Source organism: Vulpes lagopus, chromosome 2, assembly GCF_018345385.1.
Source record: "Vulpes lagopus strain Blue_001 chromosome 2, ASM1834538v1, whole genome shotgun sequence".
Lineage (NCBI taxonomy): Eukaryota > Metazoa > Chordata > Mammalia > Carnivora > Canidae > Vulpes > Vulpes lagopus.
The window spans coordinates 167853994-167873014 of record NC_054825.1 but is presented as its reverse complement, the minus strand read 5'-3'; the positions used below and the strand labels follow the sequence as shown (position 1 = coordinate 167873014).

At 37.1% G+C, this 19021-nt stretch overlaps 1 protein-coding gene across 1 annotated transcript; it reads left to right on the top strand.

Moving 5' to 3' along the window:
• Positions 1-235: 235 nt before the first annotated feature.
• Positions 236-15281, top strand: ZNF283 (zinc finger protein 283). The gene is made up of 3 exons (XM_041743932.1): positions 236-370; positions 2007-2133; positions 9605-15281. The coding sequence occupies exons 1-3, from the start codon at positions 362-364 to the stop codon at positions 11305-11307; spliced, it is 1839 nt and encodes a 612-aa protein (XP_041599866.1). The 5' UTR covers positions 236-361; the 3' UTR covers positions 11308-15281.
• Positions 15282-19021: the final 3740 nt, after the last annotated feature.

Here is a 19021-nt window from a genome sequence, read left to right as displayed (position 1 = left end):
AGGACTTAGTAGTCTAACCTCTGGCCCATATCAGCATTCCCCAGAAGCAGGCACTGCCAGAACCCTTCCTACTGAAGAACATTTGGGTTTTATTTATTTTATTATTATTATTTTTAACATTTGGGTTTCAGGTGAGAGTTTAGATACCACAAATGCTTGTGGGGGTGTGGAGTAAAAGCAGAAATGGAAGAGATGGAAGCTTATATTAGCTTAAGTCAGGATGGGATGGATCATTTAAGCACACCCGGTCTAAAGCTTTTTTTTTTTTTTTTCCCTCCCCAGCTCTGGCTTTTCTGGATTCTCTGCTTCACCAATAGAGGAACCCCATGGATTATTAACTAGTTCTTGCAATTCTAGAACCATGACTGATGTAAGTTGGTATTTCTCTGTCCTTGAAATATTGTGGTTTTTAGGTCATATGAATCTTTAATTGTCCTAAAGCTTTCTACAGAACAGAACCCCAATCCTAACCCTACTTCTCAGTTCCTATTTCAGTAAAGGATAATGCCAAATAGCCCAATCAGTGTCATCATATTTATGGTACACATTATCTAACATCTGTGTGCCAGTCTTCTATCAAAAGCAGTGAAGGGATAGAAGTCTTTTGAGGGAAATACTTGAGCTTCCATCAAAGAATAACTCAAAGAAATACAGTTAACAATGAACACATTTTTACTTGTGTATAAGGAAAACCAATAGCAGATTTAGCAGATTGATGTCATCTATCAGCACAGAATTTCTGTAAGGGAAGGAGAAAAGAGAGAATGGGAAGACTGTAGACATTTTGAAAACAACAGTTACTCCTTTTTCAGGTTAAGGTGCTGATTGCCAGGCATCTAAGAAGGAAGCCAGTCAGGATACAATGCCCTTAGACAGTCGGGTGGTCACCCAAGAGAACATTTTCAGTTGCTTCTCTGAAAGCAGAGAAAGAGCTGTCTTCTTTCCCTTCTCTGAAAGAGCTTTGGTATTTACCTAGTGATGAGGGTCTCATTTGACCACACAGGCAAACTTGGCACTTCACAGATCTGAGTTTCCCAGAGAGATGATGAAATTTGGGGTTTCTTGGTCTTGGCCCCAGTTTCAGTAAGGCTTTGCAAGGCTCTTTCTAGGGAAAGTGGTTCCCTAATTGATGAACACTGGCATCAGAGTCCATTTGGTTATTGACCAGGATGCGCAGATCTTGCGTGGCATCTGTGTCATATATGATGTGCCCTTTTGGTGTCCTCCAGCTTGGGAATGAGGATGGTGTTGGGTGAGTGGTGGTTGGTGGTAAGCAAGAAGGTGATCCAGATTTCTAAATACTAGATGATGAGAGATTCCTAGAATTAAGATCTTTAGAAGTTTTGTTCAGCCTAAATGTATAAATATAATAGAGATATTAATTTCACATCTATATGATGAACTGAACTGCAGCTAATAAAGACATCTTATGTATTCATCAATATAAGAAAAAAGGCTTATGATGTAATCTAACAGTTATTTACTTGAGGCTTAACGATTATCCTTAATTTAATGGAAATTTTCTAAAATAGAGATTTCATAGTACATTTAGAAAAAAGAGTTTTCTTATTTGTTTTTTGTATTCCTTAAAGGGAAAAGCTAAAGAGCAGTTCATGTTAATAAAGAATTTGCGAAGCAGGCACATAGCGGGTTGTGTGTATGTATACATATTCACCTCACCCCTCTTCAACACACACTATTTTTATTAAATGGAAGAGAAACTGGGATTATTTTATATATTATCAGGTCTAGTTATTTCACAATATCCAAGTTTTTCTGCTGTAACAGGATTTTTCTAGAATATGTAGATACTTTGCTTTGGTCATATTAATTTCTTTACTTTTCCCTACCTCTATATATCATAGGCTTCCAACCTGCTTGATTGTTATATTTTCCTCTTCTTGCAGTTTATCCTTCACAATCCTTTTTTTCCCCTCTTGGAAATATTTTCTTCAATTCTTAAATCTCTTCAATTTCACAAGTAATATATGGGTTTTTGGTTTTAGGGCTTGGTGACTTTCAGGGATGTGGCCATCGACTTCTCTCAGGAGGAGTGGGAGTGCCTGGACCCTGCTCAGAGGGACTTGTACGTGGATGTGATGTTGGAGAACTATAGTAACTTGGTCTCATTGGGTAAGGTCATCTGCCTGAAATACTTTAGAATCTTTTCTCTGCACCATTGGCTTTTGCTATGGGAATTATAAGGCTGTCTTGAAGAAACCAAGTGAATGTCTTCTCCCTGTTCTCAAAGGGATGTTTTGATATTTGTTGGGTTAGAAATGGGGTTCATTGAGTTCCTTCCTCTTCCCATACCTTCACACTTTCCTTTGGTTTTTCCTGCAGTGACCTCTCTTCTTTGTTACCAAGGAGCTGGATTTGCATTATGGGGTATTAATTCATAACCATTGTCAAAGAAACCAGGAGTCATACTGTATTTAACTTTAGCATGTCTATAGATGATCTGTGTCCTTGCTACTCAAGGTGTGACTATTTTGTTTGAGGAACCATAGGAAGACCAGAGCAGAGTGAGCGAAGGAGAGATACCAAGGAGTTAGTGAAGGAGATAGGCAAGGCCCAGATGATAGGCAGTTTTGTTGGTTTGAGGAAGGAATGTGGATTGTGTTCTCAGTGATTAGAAGCTTTGGTTTATGTGGGGTTTTAGCTTTTTTTTTTTTTTTTTTTTTAAGATTTTATTTATTTATTCCTGAGAGACACAGAGAGAGAAGCAAAGACATAGACAGAGGGAGAAGTAGGCTCCTCACAGGGAGCCTGCTGTGGGACTCAACCCCCAGACCCAGGATCATGCCCTGAGCCAAAGGCAGATGCTCAACTGCTGAGCCACTCAGGCATCCCAGCTTTTTTTATTGGTATGTATTATATACCTAACATCAGCTTCTTCTGGGGCTTGTTAGGTCCTACCTAGACCTGCTGAACAGAATCTGAATTTATACAGGATCCCCAGGTGATTTTTTTTTTATTGGAGTTCAGTTTGCCAACATATATATAACACCCAGTGCTCATCCCGCCAAGTGCCCCCATCAGTGTCCATCACTCAGTCACCCAAATCCCCTGCCCACCTCCCCCTCCACCACCGCTTGTTCGTTTCCCAGTTAGGTGTCTCTCATATTTTGTCACCCTCATTGATATGTTCACTCATTTTCTCTCCTTTCCCTTTATTCCCTTTCATTAATTTTTATGTTCCCTAAATAAATGAGACCATATAATGCTTGTTCTTCTCCGATTGACCTATCTCAGCATAATACCCTCCAGTTCCATCCACGTCAAAGCAAATGGTGGGTACAGGTGATTTTATACACATTGAAGAAGCACTGCTCATTGTTATTTTTTTTGACCCACATGCAAGGAGTATAGTTAGAAACAGGGTCCTGATGTACTCGGACTTTCAAAAGAGCCTTCTACTTTATAGAGAGGAGGATTGGCTAAACAGATTTATTTCATAATAAGTGAACACATTCCTTTCAACATAGTTGAGGTTGAAAGTTGCAATCTATGAACTTTGCATTTTACAGTTAAATTTGACACTGAATTAAATCCTAAAAATGTCTCATGAAACTTCTTTTCTTGTTAGCAAAATAACAGTAGTAACTATAATAATATTCATACTTCACACTGTGCTTACTATAAACCAGGCTCTGTTCTAAGAAGAACAAATACTTTAGCATTTTAACTTTCACAACATCCCCATGAGGCAGGTAATGTTTTTATTCCCTTTTTATAGATGAGAACCTACAGTGTGGGTCACGCAGCTAGTGGGAGGAAGTAGCAGCAATTGAGCCTGTAAGGAAGTCTGGCTCATGAGTCTGTGTTCTGAACCACTGCTTTCTGTTTGCTCCAGAGAGATGGAGCCTGAATGAATCTGAAACAAGATCATTTTCCTACTGATGTGATCTCATGTTTTTCATTTCTGTCATCCTTCTCTTCTGTGAAGTCTTTATCAATATTATTTTTAGTTTTTACTGCAAATTTAACATGTTTTGATCTCATCATTTAAAAAAGGTCTATACCGTTTAGCATTTCTTTTCTTGTAAGCAGACACTCCCATTTCTCAGTTGGATGTGACATTATGGGAGCAAGGACAAGAGTCCTGGATGGTTGTGAGGAGAGGGCCAAGAAGTTGGAACCCAGGAAGTCAAAGGCAGGAAGGAACTATCATTGCAGGGAACCAACCTCATGGGTCACACAGGAGGAAGAGAATAGCTGGGATAGTGTTTCGAAAGCTCCCTACAAAGGACCAAGGCCTGTGGAGGAAAGAAATTGAGATCCCACTTTGGGCTACCAAACGAACTTCCATTTGATCTCATTTCTTACTCTTTGTTTTTCTTCTCGTATTTCCCTCCCATTTCAGCAAGGAAGGCTTTTGTTTCTGGTGCAACCATTCTACTTATATGTTTGATCAGCTGCTTTCTAGCCCTTTTGCATTTCTGCATGTGTATGAATGAATGCATTCACTCATAAGTTCTGCAAATATTTTGACTGCTTTCTCCTAGCTAGGCATTGAACTGGGCACTACCAATACAGTCATGAATAAGATTGATAACTTGCCCATTCTCAAATAGAGTTTTATGTAGTCAGGAAGAAACCAAATATAAGTAAATAAATAGGTAAATAATGTTATGTAATGAAACGTGGTCAGGGAGGTAAAGATCACAAGAAAATAGAAAATGATAGAAATTGACAGGGCTAATTTTGATAAGATAGTCAGGGAAAGCTTTCTTGAAAACATGAAGGAAGACTGGGATCAAATTATATGAATATCTGGGGGAGGAATATATCAGTCACAGTGAACAGTAAATGCAAAGGCTCTGTGTTTGCAAAGAAACTGTCGGAGGAATTGTAAGAAGGCCAGGGCAGAGTTAGTAAAGGAGAGTAAAGAAATTAGGTTGGTGAGATAGGCGAGGACCTGATAATACAGTTTTGTTGTTTTTGTTTTGGAGGTTTGATTATGTAGCCTTTCAGTCTGAAACAGTCCATACATCTTTCCTTAACCTGCATTCCTGGTGGTTTTTGAAGACTATAGGCCAGTTATTTTGTAGAGTGTCCTTCAGTTTGTGTTTGTACTTTTCTTTATGATTAGATTTAGATTATGCACCTGTGGCAGCAGGATCACAAAATTGATGCTGTGTTCTTACATTCTGTCAGGTAATACAAATGGTTTGTCATTACTGATAATACCTAGAGCACTTGATTAGGTTAGTGTCTGCTGGCTTCCTCCCTGTAAAATTAATAATTTTTCCTTTAATGTGTATTTTGTGAAGAAGACTTGGAGACTTTTAAATATGGTCCTCTTCAAATTTTCAATGTATTCATATATTGGATCTTTAGTTGGTGGTTTGTGATCTGTTCTTTTTGTTATTCATTTTGAAGTTAAAAATATTTGAACTTGTCCCAGATTTGATCTGTGAGAACCTCTAATGAGGCTTCTATGTCCTTTGGCATGTCTCTATCACTGATGGAGCATCTCCTTATTTTCTGACACAAAACATGTTGTGGGGGCAGCCCAGGTGACTCAGTGGTTTAGCCCGCCTTCCGCCCAGGGCATGATTCTGGAGACCCAGGATAGAGTCCCACATTGGGCTCTCTGCATGGAGCCTGCTTCTCCCTCTGCCTGTGTCTCTGCGTCTTTCTCTCTCTCTCTGTGTGTCTCTCATAAATGAATAAAATCTCTAAAAAAAAAAAAAAAAAACATGTTGTGTCAGGCTCATCTTCTACTTCCCTGCTACAGTCCTAACGTCAACCATTTCTTCAAGGTGCTCTGGTTCCTTCTTGTGGAGAATGGTAGTTAGAAGCCAAAATCTGTGTATTAGGGTTACTCATTGCTTCTGGGAGATGGCTGGCCCCTCCCAGGTCTCTGAGTGGTCAGAGATAGGGAATATACTTATATACATACATTTGTACACACACATTTACATCTGTATATTAAAAACCATGAGATGACACCCACCTCCCCTCCAGCAACCCTTTTATTTCCTCTAATTAAGCATCTCTTATGGGTGCCTCCCTCTGTTTTTATTTTTCTTCCCTTCCCCTATGTTTATTTTTTTGTATCTTAAATTCCACACATGAGTGAAATCATATGATATTTGTTCTTCTCTATTTCACTTAGCATAATACTCTCTAGTTCCATCCATGTCATTGCAAGCATGGCAAGATTTCATTCTTTTTTTTTTAAGATTTTATTTATTTATTCATGAGAGACACAGAGAGAGAGAGAGAGAGAGATAGGCAGAGAAATAGGCTGAGGGAAAAGCAGGCTCCCTGCAAGGATCCCGATGCATGACTTGATCCCAGATCCCGGGATCACACCCTGGGCCAAAGGCAACCACTCAACTGCTGAGCCACCCAGGCATCCCAAGATTTCATTCTTTTTGATGGCTGAGTAATGTTCCATTTCTTAAACACACACACACACACACACCGCATATTCTTTATTTATTCATATGTCAATGGACATCTAGGCTCTTTCCATATTTTGGCTGCTGTGGACATTGCTGCTATAAACATTGGGGTCCATGTGCCCCTTCAAATCACTATGTTTGTTTTCTTTGGATAAATACCTAATAGTGCAATCGCTGGGTCATACGGTAGTGCTATTTTTAACTTTTTGGGGAACTTCCAAAATCTTTGTAGTTTTGGAAAATATAATTTTCATAAGTTTATTATTTGTATTAACAGACAATGGTTTACTATTTTCAAGTGAATTAATATCTTTAATTTCTCAGTTTTAATTTCTAATATGGTAAGTATCAAAAAGTATAAATCACACAAACAAAAGCTCTTTGAGTCCTCAACAATTTTTTTAACATTTAAAAAGAAGTTAAACCTATATTCATTTACTAACATTGTTAAGCCTTACTTACCAAGTAATTGTAATACAAATTCTTGATGGCAATTCAGATTGGTTGAACTAAATTCAACGTTACTGAACTATTTGTTGATGTTAAACTGTACAAAAGTGCATTTCTTTTAGTTTGTATTTGACCATCTTAGAGTAGTTGTAACATTGGGTTGGTCAGTTTAAATATCTTGGCTTCCTTTTGAGTGTATACATAATCCTTATACCCAAATGTTGATGTATATAAAGCAATAAGATACTGTTAAGTTAAACAGTAGTTACTGCGGTTTGTCTGTGACCAACTGGTCATGACTAAAATCACTCCCCACAAACACATCCACAGTACTTCCCTACTCTTTAGTAAATCAACTAAAATATTATAAAATCACATTAGACAAGTACACTTATACATGAACAAGCAAAGAATTCAATAATTTTTAAGAATATAAAGGATTCTAAAAAAAAAAGAATATAAGGGATTCTGAGGCAAGTAATTTTGAAAACTACTGTCCCAGATGATGAGTCTTTCAATATATGGTCTTTGTGAGGCCTCAGATGGATGCCTCTTTCCACTTGGGCTGTGTTAGCACTCCAACCGCCTTGTGGAGAGGCACCATATGGATACATAAATTAATATCATGTTACAGATCCATGGGGGGTAATCCCTGCATAGACTTCTGGGACTGTGTTGAATGCTCTTTTATTATTAAACCTTGAATTGCAAATTCCAGCTGCCTCAGCATCCCTAAACTCAGATCCCAGTGTCTTTGACCAGTGAGACCACTGTACTCTATTTAGAGAGCATTTTACTGTATCTTGTTTTGAAGGATACAGCCAGCCATAAAGGGTCAATATGAAGTTTTTATAATCTTCTCTAAAAGTTTCTCAGCCCTGTGTCTAGTATCCTGTTTTATAGCTTTTGGTTGTTTGCAATATGAGAGTTAAGTCTAATACCAGATTTTTCTTTATAACTGAGACTGGAAATCTCTCCCCTTCATTTTGAAGAATATTTTTTGCTTTATATAAAACTCTAGGTTGAAAGCTTTCTTCTTTCAGCCATTAAAGGTTCCATTCCAGGGGTGCCTGGGTGGCTCAGTTGGTTAAGCATCTGCCTTTGGCTTGGGTCATGATCTCAGAGTCCTGGGATCGAGCTTCACATCAGGCTCCCTGCTCAGTAGGAGCCTGCTTCTCCCTCTCTTGCTCCTGTTGCCTGTGTGCTCTCTGTGTCAAAAAAATAAATAAATCTTTAAAAAAAAAAAAAGGATATTGTCTTGTAGCTTCTATTATTACAGATGTGAAATCAGTCATAATTCATAGTTGTTACTCTAACTGTAATGCTCCTGCTTGCATCTTTTACTTTATCTTCAGTTTTCAACTGTTTGCTTCTGTTCTCAGTTGTTGCTTTTCTTTGTATTTATCCTGCTCAAAGTAGGTTGATTATTCATACATTTTATACATTTTGAGAACATTTCAACAATCTTTTCAAGTACTTACTTGGTTTTGTCCTTTTTCTGGAATGCTGTTCCCTGATGGGTTGTTTGATATTGTTGCACAGATCTGACACTGTTCTCTTTTCCCCCCTTCTTTTTTCTCTGTGCTTCAGTTTTATAGTTTTACAGTTTTAGAGTTTCCATTTCTTTGCTGAAATTTCCCATCTGTTCACTGTCCATCTTTTCTTCCAGAATCTATAAAATTTAATTGAATGGTCTTGCCTGCTGATTCTAATTTTTGTGTCATCTGTTCCTTGTCTCTTTTCTGTTTTTTTTTTTTTGGGGGGGGTGTTATTATATGTTGTACTTTGCCCTTTCCTCGACTACCTCATAATTGTTTATTGTGTGCTATACATTTTGAAGAATACTAAAGAATGGATGGTTCCCTGCCCCTAGAAGTATATGCTCCTTTCTGAGTTATTTAGGGTGAGGAGCTGATAACTCAGATCCCACGGAGCATGGAGCTGAGCTGGGACTGGTCATAGCTTTCATTAGTGTCACTTTATTTCTGGTTTCAAATTAGATTTAAAAATCTTTCTTTGCCATAAACTTCCCAAGTGATCATTGACACATCTATCTCTTTGATTGTATCAGGATTTGAGCTAAGCAGAGATTGTGTTACAGTTTTAGTTAGTTTTGTTTCATATGTTTCATTTCCAGTAGAGCCTTGGAACTTAGTAACTGCTTGGTTTGCAGAATTTTGTTTGCTTTCTAGCCCAACACCAGTTACTCAGAAAAATTTCTGTGAAGGAGCATTATGTAGCTTAATGTTTTGTTTTTTAAGTATAGTTGACTTATAATAATAGTTTTAGGTGTGCCTGGTTTTGTTTTTGAGTTTGGGGATATTCTAGATTCTAGTTTATCATGCCAGCCTACACAGTCATTAAAAGTTTAGCTGAACTACACCTGGACACATAAGGGCTTGATTGAGGAAGGGCACATTTGGTTTAGGAGGTCATTCACATGGGAAGATGAGGAACTTGTTAAAATGATCTTTGTGGAATCTCCCAGAAAACTATCAGATCAGAATATTAAGATCATAAAAGCTGAAAAGTCAAAGCTGAGATTGTTGTTCAACAGGGTAGAGATGTGATACTTAGCAGTTAGTTCACTAAGTCTCCCAGCCCACTTATGGGTATTATTTCCCATTTGTTTTGCATTTCTACTATTAAGGGTACCCCGCCCCTGCTCCCACCCTGCCACCCAGTAAAGGAAATAAAATATGTGGTTTTCTTGTTTTGTTTTGTTTTGTTTTTTCCAGATTTGGAGTCAACATATGAGACCAAAAATACAAATTCAGAAAAAGACATTTTTGAAATAAATTTTTCCCAATGGGAGGTGAAGGAAAGAAGTAAAACTCTTGGCCTTGAGGCATCCATTTTCAAAAATAACTCTAAGTGCAAAAGCAGATTTGAGGGACTACAGGAACATCAAGAGGGATACTTTGGTCAAATGATAATTAGCTATGGAAAAATGCCCACTTACAGAAAAATTAAATATTTTAGTGCACATCAAAGAATTCATAATAGAGAGAAACGTTATGTTTGTAAGGAATGTGGGAAGGCTTGTAGTCATGGCTCAAAACTTGTTCAACATGAGAGAACTCATACGGCTGAAAAACATTTTGAATGTAAAGAATGTGGGAAAGACTTTTTTAGTGCCTATCAACTCACTGTGCATCAGAGATTTCATACTGGTGAGAAACCCTATGAATGTAAGGAATGTGGGAAGACCTTTAGTTGGGGATCTAGTCTTGTTAAACATGAAAGAATCCATACTGGGGAGAAACCCTACAAATGTAAAGAATGTGGGAAGGCCTTCAGTCGTGGCTATCACCTCACTCAACATCAGAAAATTCATATTGGTGTGAAATCATACAAATGTAAGGAATGTGGGAAGGCCTTTTTTTGGGGTTCAAGCCTTGCTAAACATGAGATAATTCATACAGGTGAGAAACCTTATAAATGTAAAGAATGTGGGAAGGCCTTCAGTCGTGGCTATCAACTCACTCAGCATCAGAAGATCCATACTGGTAAGAAGCCTTATGAATGTAAAGTATGTGGAAAGGCTTTTTGTTGGGGCTATCAGCTTACTCGACATCAGATATTTCATACTGGCAAGAAACCCTATGAATGTAAGGAATGTGGAAAGACCTTTAATTGTGGCTCAAGTCTTGTTCAACATGAGAGAATCCATACTGGTGAGAAACCCTACGAATGTAAAGAATGTGGGAAGGCCTTCAGTCGTGGCTATCACCTCACTCAGCATCAGAAAATCCATACTGGTGAGAAACCTTTTGAATGTAAAGAATGTGGGAAGGCCTTTAGTTGGGGTTCAAGCCTTGTTAAACATGAGAGAGTCCATACTGGTGAGAAATCTTATGAATGTAAAGAATGTGGGAAGGCCTTTGGTAGTGGCTATCAACTTACTCGACATCAGATATTTCATACTGGAGAGAAACCCTATGAATGTAAGGAATGTGGGAAGACCTTTAATTGTGGCTCAAGTCTTGTTCAACATGAGAGAATCCATACTGGTGAGAAACCCTACGAATGTAAAGAATGTGGGAAGGCCTTCAGTCGTGGCTATCACCTCACTCAACATCAGAAAATCCATACTGGTGAGAAACCTTTTAAATGTAAAGAATGTGGGAAGGCCTTTAGTTGGGGTTCAAGCCTTGTTAAACATGAGAGAATCCATACTGATGGGAAATCCTATGAACGTAAAGAATGTGGGAAGGCCTTTGGTAGTGGCTATCAACTTAGTGTTCATCAGAGATTTCATACTGGTGAGAACCCTTATCATTGTACGGAGTTTGGGAAGACCTTTGTTAATGGCTCAGACCTTGTTCAACATAAGAGAACTCATAGTAATGATAAACCTTATGAACATAAAGGTTGCAAGGAAGCCTTTATATGGACAACTTACTCAAATGAGACAGTTGATACTGGTGATACTTTATGATTAAAGAGATATGAAAGAACATTTTTTTTACGTGTATGGACAACTTATCATGAGGTGAATCTTAATCTTGAGAAAGCTATGAATGTAGGGAATGTGCAAAAGCCTTACCTGTGTGTGGACTATTTACTTGATATTAGAAAATTCATACTAGTGAGAAACACTTTGAATATAAGGAATATGAAAAAGCCTTTATAATTTTATATAGTCTTATTGAATATTGGTTTATACTGATGTGAAACCATTTAAATATAAGTAATGTGTGAAGATCTTTATTCATGGCACAGAACTCTGGTAAACATTGGGGAATTTATACTTGCTAGAAACACTTTAAGTAATATAGGAAGAACCTAAACCCAATTCAGTTTTTGCCGTGCACATTAGAGAACTCATACTGCTGTGAAACTGAATATAAGGAATGTGGGAAGGCTCACAGATGTGATAAATATCTTAGGGTACATCATAGAATGCATCCAAATGAGTGGCCCTTTAAACTGGGATATAGGGCGCCTGGGTGGCTCACTGTTTGAGTGTCTTCCTTTGGCTCAGGTCATGATCCCAGGGTCCTGGGATTGAGTCCTGCATCAGGCTCCCTGCAGGGAGCCTGCTTCTTCCTCTGCCTATGTCTCTGCCTCTCTCTGTGCCTCTGATGAATGAATACACAAAATCTTAAAAAAAAAAAAAAAACCTGAGATGTAGGAAGGCCTTTATATAAATACTACTAAAACTATTGTTTAGGGACTAGTGCCAGTCCACAAAATTGTTAACAGTCCATCATGAGATGGATGTGAAAAATAAGAGTATATGTTGGAAACTTACAGAAATTTCATATTGCCATAACATTATCACTGTATTTTGTAATAAAAGTACCAATTCGCTCATGAATTATTAGAAGTTAAAAAGTTTACCCTTTCCCAGAAATAATTTGAGAGACAACAGTCACGATTTTAAAAACATGGGACAAGTCACAATATAATTTATTTAGAATAAGAAATACTTCATTTGTCACCTTTTTGATTAGAATAGCAGAATATTCACACTATAGGAAGATTTGACTAACATATGAGTTACAACTTTGTTATGTCTGTAAAAGCATAATTTATAACAAATGTGTTCATTTAATGAAGGTATAGAAGCCTTCCAACACTATTCAATCTTTGTTAAACTTAAGCAAATTTATTCTAGAGAATAACCTTATCAAGGTATCAAATACAGGGAATCTCTCTTATATGGCACAAACCGTACTTACTATCCTCACCATTTCCACCTCTTTACTACTCATGGGATGTTGGGGAAAATGCTTATCTCCTCTGGGCATCATCTTTAAAATGTTGGTGATGGTAACTGTTGCAGAGATTGCATGGATTTAGTATGCATCAGATCCTTGGAAGAGTATCTCAAATGTAGCCTATAGTCAATACATGTTTGCTGTTGTTCTTATTATTCTCAGCCTTAGTATTACTACTAGTAAATTCTTATGAAAAGAATGCTCTTTGGTGTAATGAATTGGGAAAAGCTTCCGTAACCACCCATCCATTTCTCATTGGTGTAATGAATTTAGGAAAGCTTCTATAACCATTCATCCATTTGAATTTAGGTAGTTCATTATGGGTAAAATATAGAAAACAAAAAACTTGAGAGGATTTTTTTGAGAGGATTTTAATTCAAAGTTTATACTTTAAGCTGCATTAAAAAATGAAGGCTGAAAAGAAATGTGGATTTAGTAAGTGGTAAGATGTTGGGAATACACCTATTGAAAAACTAGGTAAAGGTGTGAAGCAATTTGCCTGTAATGAATTCAAGCAGAGAAGTAGCTAGTGATTAAAATTCTCTGCTCACATTTTGAGATAAATTACAAATTGAAAAGAAACAAAAAGTTGTCCAGTTGGAATTCTTTCCCCAAATTTTATTATGACAAATTTCAGACTCAGAAATTTAAAGAACAGTGTAATAATAAACATTCATATACTCTATTAACATTTGGTCATACTTGCTTTCTCTCTATGTATGTATGTATGTATGTATGATGTGTATGTACACCCACATACTTTCATCTTATGTTGTAGAAGTGATACTTCATTCATCTTGAATATATTAGCATGCATCTTTTAAGAATTAGAACAGCCTTAAGTACCATGATCTCACAAGAAAATTATCTGTAATTCTGTAATATTCTTTCACATTCACTTCCTATGTCTCAGTACTCCCAAGGTATCCTATGCTATTTATTTTCTAGCCAGCATTTTTCTATATTCATGCATTGCATTGGTTATTATGTCTCTAGATTTTAATCTTGAAAAGACTTAACTGTTAAGGAAAGCTGTTTTATAGAGTGCCATGCATTCTAGATTTGTTTCTTCCCTCAAGGTGAGATTTAATTTGTATGTCTATCCTTTGTATCTATCATAAAGGCAAGTTAGAGTCAGAAGCTTAAACATTTTTGGCCAGAATACACTATAGTTGGTGATACACATTTCATATTGCAACACACCAAGAACACATAATACCCAGTTTTCTTGCTATTGGTAAATTTGGTCATTTGATTAAGACAGTGACTGCTAGAGCTCTCCATTAGCTAGTTAAGGTTGATGAACCTTTCAACTACTTTTGAGAATGTAGTCATATCATATGTATAAGTTCTGAATTAAAGAGATAACTGAAATGATTATAGATTGTTCAAAAAAAGAATGATAATTGTGTATCAGAGGTTGTAGAATGTGTCTGAAGCTCTATTGAGTGGAAAATACCTTTTAATGTGTTTGGAGGAAACCAAGATACATCTGGTCAGATGGAAGACCAGAACTATGCCTTGTTTCCCGCAGTATCCTACATGGTCCCTGTCATACCAAAGTAAGCTAGAAAAATGACAAATCCTAAATCAATACACAGAAGCAACTTATACAACTAAAATTGTCACAGAACTTCTGCAATTATGTCTTGAAAGTTACCAGTACTGAATAGTGCTTGAGAAACAGTGGGATTCTCTGGTTAAAGAAGCTTATGAAGCAGAACCTACAAAATCCCCTCTCAAGGAAAATCAAAAGCACCTTGTCAACTTATCAGAAAACTAAAGAATGTTCTAGGGAATAAAATTGTTTAACTTTGTGGTACCGGTGTATCTCAAACTTTATCATGGAAATACTGATTCCCATTACCTATTTCCATCTTAGGGATATGAAACTGCATTGGGAAATGCTGCCATAACTAGGAGACCATAAAGCTGGACATTTCAATCTCTAAGTCTGCTTGTTAGTTATGATGGAATGGCACTTAGCATCATGCTCTCAAATGATTGCCTTCTAATGTTTTGTTTTATTCATGAGTAAATCTTTGTTGTATCTAAGTTGAAAGGGCTCCTGGGTTATAAAATGTCATTTTATGATCTCTTCCTGCAATTGTATAGTATTTAATTTGTTAATATGATAATTTATGTTGACAGGTTGTTGGATTTTTTCTTCCATTTCTGGATATATACCCAGGTTAATTATTGGTATATGTATGTATTCTGATGCACTGCTAGATTTCATTTGCTACTATTTAGAATTTTTACATCTCATGAATGAAATTATATAAAAGTTTTATTTTTGAAGTATTTTTGTGTTTTTGTATTGCACCTTTAAAACTATATGACTATATTGGGCTGTTTTGAATTGGAGATCTTTCATCACTTTTCTAGTTGCATCTGTTGATTTTCTTGTCTTTAAAATTCTACTTTGGATACAACTAATTCAGAGTGCCTAGCATAATTATTTTAAGGAGCCTTTGCAGCCCAGCCCTGTAGTACCAGCCAAGATACACATAAAAGGGAATATTCTGACATAGCCCTTCATTGAAAATCCTTCATTATGTGTTCTTGGGAATACTTTGTTGGGAAATCAGAGCTCCTTATGAGACTGCTATGACCATACTCGTGCAGGTCTTTCTCCAAATACTGGAAGTGGAGTCGCTTGGATTTGGTCATGCGTGGTATACCTGTGTTCAAGTTTAGTTAAGTTTAATTTTTCTTTCTTTTTTTTTTTTTAATTTTTTATTTATTTATGATAGTCACAGAGAGAGAGAGAGAGGGGCAGAGACACAGGCGGAGGGAGAAGCAGGCTCCATGCACTGGGAGCCCGATGTGGGATTCGATCCTGGGTCTCCAGGATCGCGCCCTGGGCCAAAGGCAGGCGCCAAACCACTGCGCCACCCAGGGATCCCAAGTTTAATTTTTCTAAATAGGTTTCCAAAAATACCTGGCAGTCCCACCAACAGTGTATGAATGTTATGCTTTTCTATATCCTTGACAATATTTAGCATCCTCAGCTTTAAAAAAATATTTGCCACTCTGGTAGGTACCTTGTTTTACATTTCCATTTTTCTGATTATTTATTAGCTATTTAGATATTTTTGCAATATCTATTTCTTCCTCCTGATACTGGATATATTGGGTATCTCTGGTTTCACAAAGCATCTGTAAAACTTGTAAGCTTTTAACACCTACACAGTGACTGTGTGTGTGTGTTCATCTCCCACCAGACATGAGCTGGTTGATGGCTGTGATGAAATCAGTTTTATCTCTGCATCTGTAGCTCCCAATAGGAACCATGACCCTTAGTTATTTTATGTAGTTAGGATACACTCAGCAAAAATTGAAATAGCAAACTAGCCAAAGCAATAAGGAAGTATATTGAGTCATATAACGGGGGAAAGGAGGTTCCAGAGATTTTTGATTCATCAGCAAAATTAAATATTTAGAGACTCAAATTCTCTTCTGTTTTTTTTTTTTTTTTTTTTTTTTTTTTTTGCTATGTATTCCTCAGTGTTGGCTGGGGTACGAAGATGGCTGACAGATTTCAAGACGTCATATACAGGTGTGACAATATTCAGGGAAAGAGTAGGCGTGATCATTTTCTGCGACTCTTAGGAGCAAGGAACATGTCCCATTAGTTAACAGTATGCTCTTTACTCTAATTGTTAACTTGGGTCATAGGTAATTTCTGAAATAATAACTGATGTACTTTACATTAATCAGAGACTCCTGAAGGTATTATTTAAATAAATGTAGCAGGTGCATAAATTTTATTACCTTTTTATGCGTGAATGAAGAAAGAACCAGTGATCCTTTAAGAAAACAAAAAGTTTTGCAACAAAAACTTTTACATGTATACATTTCACAAAACAGATGACAATTTAAATGTATATATTAAGACCATTATGCTTAATTACAGACTAATCAGAGGTTAGTGTTTACTTCAAAAAGAAAAAAATTCTGAAGTATTAAATTCAGTATTATTTGTAAGAACATTTACTAGGAATTTTTTATCTTTTTTTTTTTTTTTTTTGTAGCTATGATGGACAGGGAAAATATTAAGAGTTTAGCCTTGTAAAAATTTTTGTTCTCCCAGAATCAGAGAAACCTATTCTTTTAATTCCTGGAATTCTGTTAGCTTCAAGGATGAGAAGGCCAAAATTAACAATGTGGAAATGAAACAAAGGCATGATTAGAATTGGGGGGAATGTATTTACTAAGCTCATTTTTATATCACAAGCATAGTACAAAACTCAAATGAATGTTAATATCTCCCCTTTTCTCAAGCTATTCAATGACTCCTTAGGGACAACTATGTTTTTCATCATCTTCTGTGTTCTTAGGCAGATAGTCTGTGAATTAGCAGAATTTGTCTCAGAGTTGAGATTCAAAACTTGAGAATATTCCATCAATGCCTCATAATTCAGTGACATCCATATACAATTATTATGGGTTTTACCAATAAAAATTTTGATTCAGTTTACTTTTATGCTATTCCAGAGTGTTTACTATGGAGAAGAGGGTCTGCATTATCATTGGCCATAGTATTTTAATATGATCCATCCTAAACTGGTTGCCTTCTATGCCTGGTGCTCAAGAGATGTGGTCTCTTCTATCACCACCTCTTTGGGGATTTTTTTTTTTTTCGTTTCTCTCCTATATTGAATTTTTAATTTTATGTTCATTTAGTTGGTGGAAAACTTCTAATTGTTTTCTTAGAAGGGGTGATTTTGAAATAATTCATGTGGTTGAAAAAATTACCCTTCTGTTTCTAGTGTCTCCTTATCTGGACCATATTGTATTAAATTTATGCCTAAGTATAAGTGATTGATTTTTTTTTTAATTTTTAAAGATGTTATTTGTTTTAGAGAGACAGCAAGAGCAGGGAGGAGGGGCAGAGGGAGAAGAAGAAGGAGAGAAAGAGTCTTTTTTTTTTTTTTTTTTTTTTTTTTTTGAGAAAGAGTCTTAAGCAGACTCCATGCTCAGTATGGAGCCTGAAGCCCAATGCAGGGCTTCATCTTAAGACCCTGAGATCATGACCTGCACCAAAACCAAGAGTCAGATTCTTTTTTTTTTTTTTTTCTTTATGATAGTCACACACACAGAGAGAGAGAGAGGCAGAGACACAGGCAGAGGGAGAAGCAGTCTCCATGCACCGGGAGCCTGACGTGGGATTCGATCCCGGGTCTCCAGGATCGCGCCCTGGGCCAAAGGCAGGCGCCAAACCGCTGCGCCACCCAGGGATCCCCAAAGTCAGATTCTTAACTGACTCCACCACCCAGGCACCTCAAAGTGATTGCTTTTAAAAGATCAACCCTTGAGGTAAATGCTTAGGGAGGAAGACGGAGAGAAAAAATCTTAAGCAGGCTTCATTCCTGTCATGGAGCCTGACATGGGTCTGATCTCACACCTGAGATCATGACCTGAACCAAAATCAAAGAGTAAGATGCTTAACTGACTGAGCCTCCTAGGTGCCCCCATAATTAACCAATTTAAAGCTAACAATAAAACTCTGCGTGTGTGGTAATAATGTTGCCATTATAACAATGAGGAAAAATAGAGCTTATGAACATTAAGCAACTTGCCCAAGGCACACCAATTTCCAAGTGGGATGATATGGATTTGAACTGTATTGTTTTTCAGGGCCTTTATGGCTGAATCAGTCTTTATTATAGAAATATTAAAGAAGGAATGATCTTAAGGATGAAGAAACTTGAATTTCATATTTTTATCAACTAGTTAGAATTAGCCAGTGTCTAATATCAATGTGCCTTTAAAGATACTGTGTTAAGGGGCAGCCCGGGTGACTCAGTGGGTTAGCGCTGCCTTTGGGCCAGGGCCTGATTCTGGAGACCTGGGATCGAGTCCCACGTCTGGCACCCTGCATGGAGCCTGCTTCTCCCTCTGCTTGTGTCTCTGCCTGCCTCTCTCTCTCTCTCCCTCTGTGTGTGTGTGTGTGTCTCTCATGAATAATAAAAAATTTTTTTTAAAAAAATACTGTGTTAAGGGGATCCCTGGGTGGCTCAGCGGTTTAGCGCCTGCCTTTGACCCAGGGCCTGGTCCTGGAGTCCCAGGATCCCACATCAGGCTCCCTGCATGGGGCCTGCTTCTCCCTCTGCCTGAATCTCTGTCTCTCTCTCTCTCTCTCTCTCTCTCTCTCTCTCTCATGAATAAATAAAATCTTTTAAAAATAAAAATACTGTATTAAACATATAAACATTTATCTACACATTTATATTTTATGGCACATCTGTATCTTTACAAAGTTGGGGAGACCTGTTTTTGTATGTAACACATTTCTTATTTCTTGAGATCTTGTATCAGTCATTATACCTCTACATATATATTATTAACACCTGTCCAGATTTCCAGTTGTTGGAATAGAATATTCTATTTGCATATTCATAAATGTTGATTATTCTCAAACCT